The sequence below is a fragment of the Sceloporus undulatus genome, chromosome 1 (genome assembly GCF_019175285.1).
Source record: "Sceloporus undulatus isolate JIND9_A2432 ecotype Alabama chromosome 1, SceUnd_v1.1, whole genome shotgun sequence".
Classification (NCBI taxonomy): Eukaryota; Metazoa; Chordata; class Lepidosauria; order Squamata; family Phrynosomatidae; genus Sceloporus; species Sceloporus undulatus.
In genome coordinates, this window is record NC_056522.1 from 170,106,813 (window position 1) to 170,112,812 (window position 6,000).

Genomic DNA, 6,000 nt, shown 5'->3' on the forward strand with positions numbered 1-6,000 from the left:
TGCCAATCTGGGCATGGGCTGTGAGCGGACTGGGAACATGGGCTATCGCACATCTCCGTGCCCAGATTGTTATCATCCTATCCCCAACCAGAATGTCTCCCATAACGGAAAACAAGTGTTTTTACCTTAGGCCAGGAGAAGGCCGGGATGATAATGATCTGGGCATGGAGCTATGCAATAGCCCCTGTTCCCAGCCCGCTCTCAGCCGGTGCCCGGATTGTCAAAGGGCAGCTAGTGTGATAATCTTCATAGTGTGCCTTTGGTATCTGCTGGATTTCAAGACCCCTCATTGATACCACAATCTGTGGATGCTCCAGTCCCATTAAACAGAATGGCATAGTTAATTGTATCCCTTATATGAAATAGCAAAATCAAGGTTTGCTTTTTGGAATGGATATCTTCTGAGGATATTTTCAAACCGTGGATGACTGAATCTGTGGCTATGGAGAACTGTACATTAAATGACAGTACTGGTTGTCTTTGGGGAATAAGTAGGTCAGGGAAGTAGGACTGTTTCCTCAATTTTCTAACAGCAATTCTCTATAAGTAATCTGAAAAACAGCAGCATTACAGATTTTGAGGCTAATACTGGAGCGTGGAAGTTTTTGTTATGGTTCTAACTGTGACAGATTAAATAAACCTGTTTTTCTTGGCAAACTGACACATGCATAACTCATAGACTGCTTTGCTTTCAGGATACAAGCCACAGCTCACAGTCCTAAAATTACTCACATGGTTCCTACACATGTCATACCATGGTCAGTGAGACGATACTCACCCACACACCATTTGAGAATGCTGCAGTGCAAATCCCTCTGCTTTTCTGTGCACTCCTGTGTCTGAGTGTAAAGCAATTGCATTAATGAGTATCTGGTTATCATTAGCAGTTGCTAAAGCTGAGTACCCAGCTTTACCCAGAAAGATGGATGTGCTCTCTGTTATTATATATGTGGTTGAGCATGTGAATATGTTAAAGTATTCTGGACATCTGCTTTCCAATTATCACCTATAACTAAAGAAACAATAACCAGCATGCCACAGTTCAGTTTTTGATCTATTTTTGATAACTCAGGGAAGCAGTTATTGAATATTTAGATTTTGGGGTTTTGTTTGCTGAGATTAGTAGCAATGATGAAAGTAGTTCGATATTTGAAAACAAGTAGAGGACATAAATCAGGTTTCTCAGTTTCCCAAGATTTGGACAGCAATCCTAGCTGAATGGTTAACACAATATGACAAATCCATCAGAAGAAGAGTATAAAAAGAAAGGTTAATGATAACATAATTTCTCTTTATAAAGCATTAGATAACTAACTCTCATATCCACCATGTACCTGAAAGGGAATAATAGGTAAAAATTTAAAACAGGAGCGTTATGAGTAGTAACAGAAGATGGAACTTACTGTGTGTGTGTAGGGGGTTTCAAATTGCCCATCATGTTAGGGCAACCCCATTAATTTTATAGGGTTTTCTCAGGCAAAGAATCCTCAGAGGTAGTTTTGCCAGTTCCTTCCTCTCAAATACAGCCTCCATCACGTAGTATTCCCTCACAGTTTCCCATCCAGATACTAACCAGAGCTGACCCTGGTTAGCTTCCAGGATCAGACAGGATCTGGTGCCTTTGGGGTATTTAAGCCCCTAACTTTATCTTACTAAATAAACCTCTAGAAGCCTCCTAACTCTGCTATGTATCTGACAATATAAGACAAACCTCGTATATTGTGTACTGTTGATGTTCTGATTATGTTAAAAACATATACCTTAGGACAAAAAATGGAATAAAAACAATTCCTATATTTAAAATAATAACTTTAAGCTCTTTAAACTTTAGCAAATAAAAGCCTCTGTGTATACCTGTCTTGTATTTACTTTCTCATAAGCTGTATCAGTTTTACTGAAGTCAAGTGACTGCAGATTCACTGATTCCTTTGAAGCAGGACAATTATAACTTACAGATCCCCTCTTCTCAAACATCATACAAAAACAATTTCCCTTCTTTCACTGTTTTTTTTCCTATAACATCACATTTATTCCCAAATAACCTCTCCCATGGCCAAAGTGTGAACAGCTCGGTTTAAGGCCACGATGTGAGCAGCTTTTAGTATGGTATAATCTGTTTACAGTTTACCAGCATGTACCATTCCTAGCCTATTTTTTCTGCCTCCTTCAGTTTTTTGCAGTAGAACATATCGCAGCTACCACAGGCTCCTCTGCAGCTACCACAAGCTACTCTACTTCTTACCTGTGGACATTTTTTGTTTTGTTTAAATCTAAGCTCTATATGCTGAAATAAGCAAGACTGCAGCATGTAAGAAACAAATCCATCCCTCTTTGGTCTGCCCTTCTTTTACCTTTGCTGTTTGTTTCGTTTAATTAGTCGGGGATCTCAAATCCTAAACAAATCAGTGGGAAAGAAATTACCTCTCTGCTAGAATCTCTTTTATCAGAGACTTACATGGAGACTTATGTTTCCAGCTTTTGTAAATTTTTGGTGATTGTTCAGAGAAAATTCTTCCAGCATCGCTTGCCTTAAAGAGGAAACACAGACAAAGGGATGTGTCAGTGGAGCAGCCTGTGGTTAGCAAAGACTTACAGATGAAGAAGAACCACTGAGAACAAGAGGGTAGTTCAGAAGTCAGCAAAACTGTTGTTAAAATGCCATTATCTGTGAAGATCGCGGGGAAAAAGGACCTCAGGTTGGCAGACATTGAACGATCAAGCAAATCAAGGTGAAGCATGAACCGTGTCTGCAGGACCTCTCAGCAACACTGTAAGTTCTCCTTATAAGCATTTTTGAAAATTATACAAATTAGTAATTATTCAGTCTGTAACAAACCACAGTAATTGTTGTAGCAAATTATGAAATCTGTATGGAGCATTAGTTGCATTACACTGCAAAACTGATGCTGAAATAGGACAGGAACCTGACGGTAGTAATATTGAAAAAGCTCTATAAATAGAAACAAATCTAATTACTATGGCTGGAAGCTTTTAATCAGTTTTTCAAAAACTAATGCCAGAAAATAAATATGGAGATATAGATAGAGTTACACTATTTTATATAAAAATTTTGAATAAAGATTATTTTAAAAAAAAGATATAGAGTTACACTGAGTTATGAGTTACATTGCCAAATACCAATGTAAAAATAAGGTTGTTGGGAAATATCATTATGGTTGGGAAGCCAAGCTGTAAAATGAGGTGCTTGTACACTACATATGTTGTTTTGTTTTGCTTTCTGTAGCCTTGCATCATCATTTTACAGTCCGTAAATGAGTTTGGTCCTACAGCTAGATTCTTAGTGCAAGCTGTCACTGGATTGTACGTGAAACTGAGAATATTTTAATATACTGAGTGTTAACTTTGTCTTGTGTTAAGAATGAAAAAGTCAACTAATCTCCCAAAAATCTTCTTTCCAGCTTTGCACCAATGAGGAATACAAGAATATATCATAAAAAAACAGTTGCAGTTTACATTTTTTGGGTATATCCTCACTGACTTCTGCATTTGTAGAAATGGATATGCTTTATGAAGAAAAGAATTCTATGGATGAAACAGCAAACACCTTCCTACAACTGAACCAAAACAGAAAACTCTGCAGAAATATGTTGGCTTCTAAAGAGATTAACATGTCTAATGTGTATAATCTGACCTCATATGTTGAAGATGTAATGAATTGCTCTTGCGAGAAGAGTCTCACTCCACTCTGCAACGCATCTGTTCATGAAAACAGTCCTCTTCAGGAGGAGAAAAACTGGCCTGCCTTGCTAACAGTCGTTGTGATGATTCTAACAATAGCTGGAAATATTCTTGTCATCATGGCTGTATCATTAGAGAAAAAGCTGCAGAATGCTACCAACTATTTCCTCATGTCACTTGCAATAGCTGACATGCTCTTGGGGTTTCTTGTCATGCCTGTATCAATGCTGACCATACTATATGGTGAGTACAGCAGCGGCCTGTTAAACAGTCTATGTACTTTGAGCAAACATAAGCGAATATAAACAAAAGTTAAAGCAGAAGTCTCTCATGATTTATGTAAAGCGAGTCTTGCGAACTACAGCACTGCAAGGTAGAAATTGTACTTCTGCTCTAATAAGATTGCTCCAGTGATGAAACTACTTCTTTCAGTGGATTATGGAGGGTAAAATACTCCCTTCTCTGAAAACTGCCTTTCCTGGAGGACTGGAAAATGCTCTGGAGCAGGTTTGGTGGGTGCAAAGAGCTGCAAGGAGGAAGGAGAGTAGGAGGGAAGAAACTCCCATTATGTTAATGGTTAGCAAGCAGAGCAATGTTAAGTTTAATTTAATGTACATTATCTGCGTCATGTATTTCTCAAGGGTAGCAATGCAAAGTCTATTATGTTCAATATTTGCATTATAAGAAGGCAACATTTAGAAAACCAGGTTCCTAAAATCTGCTCTAAAAATAGCTTGAATCAGGGATAGGAATTGTGCATGTACCACAGTTCCTACCACATCACTGATTGCAGTAATGTAGACTCAACTTGATTGACTCAGACTCAAGTTGGACTCAGATTGTCTCAATGACTTGACTTGGACATGATTTTGCAATAAATTATAGAAAAGAACAGTTTATTCATGACAACCAAATACAGGTTATAGCCATCAAATTACAAAAATAATTAAAACCCTTTAAAACTTCCACAGTCAGTTCTATAACATATAAAGCAAAATGGCAATAAATTATAATAAATTATGTATTTATTTTGCAATCAACTATGCACTAACTTGGCTCACGAATTGTATATTTTTATCAACTGACTTGCTGGACTAACTTAATCCAGAAATGTTACTGAATGGGAAATGGTTTTGCTTCTTTAAAGTATGCTTTCATATCACTGCTTTTTGCCTACTGGTCATGTGATGGAAACAGCACTTTATGTGTTTTGTACAGGAAGACCCTGCTTCCTGTAGATCCCTGCCTCAATTCCATTGCCTAACTCACTTGCTGTTACCCTGTGAAAAGTATGCCCCATCTTATGGTAGCGCATCTTGCCTGTTACTTCTAGGAAAAGCTTTAGAAGGCTCCTCCAATGTGCAACAGAGACAGGCTGATGAGTAGACCTAATTTTTCTAAGATGCAATTTTGATAAATTGCCTATGATAATTTCATTTTTAACCTAACTTTGAGCATATCTTCTTGATTTTCTAGTTAACTACACTACTGCACCCACTCCACTACTTATCTCCTTTTTTTCTGTTATAGTTGGCTCCCAGACTTAAAACTAACTTGGAAAGTATCTTGCAAGGACTTGAGTCTTGACTTGAGACTTGGAGTAAAAGACTTAAATTCATCACTGATTATTGTGCTGGCTAGAGCTTTGGACAGCTTCACTGTTCTCGCCCTTGGCCTATATCCCATTTTAGTCCTAACCAAAGTAGGAACCATGGAATCAATGGGAACGTGGCAAGTCAGCATTTGTGTCAATTTCATTCATAAAATGGCTCTACTCTAGTTGAAACTAACCATTGGATTTAGGTCTAGTAATTTTTGAGATATGTTATCTAAGACACATTTTTTATTTCTCCTAGGCTTCACAAACAATATTTATACGGGCTAGAAAGTATATAAAATTATTTTTTTAAAACCCTACTATCCCCTTTTTGTCTCACACAGATATTTACTCATCCATACCATGTGTTTATAATGCCATGTATACATTTGTTATTTTAAGGCATAGGAGCCCCTTGGCAAATTACAGACATATGGGTGCTTATACCTTGAAAGGAGGGATGGGGTACCAAACTTCCATGAAATTCCTTGGAAGAATTGGATGAAATTTTGGAAGACAGTAGTTGTCCCTTCTATGGGAAAGAAGATCACCAAGTTTCAGATAAATACATTCAAGGAGTTTTGTGCAGAATCAGTCTTTACAAATAAGAACTTTAGAAAGAAAGAAAGAAAGGAAGGAAGGGAGGGAGGGAGGAAGGAAGGAAGGAAGGAAGGAAGGAAGGAAGGAAGGAAGGAAGGAAGGAA

General features: G+C 37.7%; 1 protein-coding gene and 1 long non-coding RNA gene across 2 annotated transcripts in view; one reads left to right on the forward strand and one right to left on the reverse strand.

Moving 5' to 3' along the window:
- Positions 1-6,000, reverse strand: part of LOC121932731 — a 41,437-nt gene that overhangs the window by 23,878 nt on the left and 11,559 nt on the right. Inside the window, exon 2 of the long non-coding RNA XR_006104408.1 lies at positions 2,456-2,528. This is a non-coding gene — a long non-coding RNA (uncharacterized LOC121932731). The remainder of the gene's footprint in view (positions 1-2,455; positions 2,529-6,000) is intronic.
- The window catches only part of HTR2A (5-hydroxytryptamine receptor 2A), a 13,963-nt gene continuing 10,035 nt past the window's right edge, over positions 2,073-6,000 (forward strand). The window contains exons 1-2 of the mRNA XM_042471429.1: positions 2,073-2,770; positions 3,420-3,942. Of these exons, the coding sequence (XP_042327363.1) occupies positions 3,516-3,942 (427 nt within the window). The 5' untranslated portion in view covers positions 2,073-2,770; positions 3,420-3,515. The remainder of the gene's footprint in view (positions 2,771-3,419; positions 3,943-6,000) is intronic.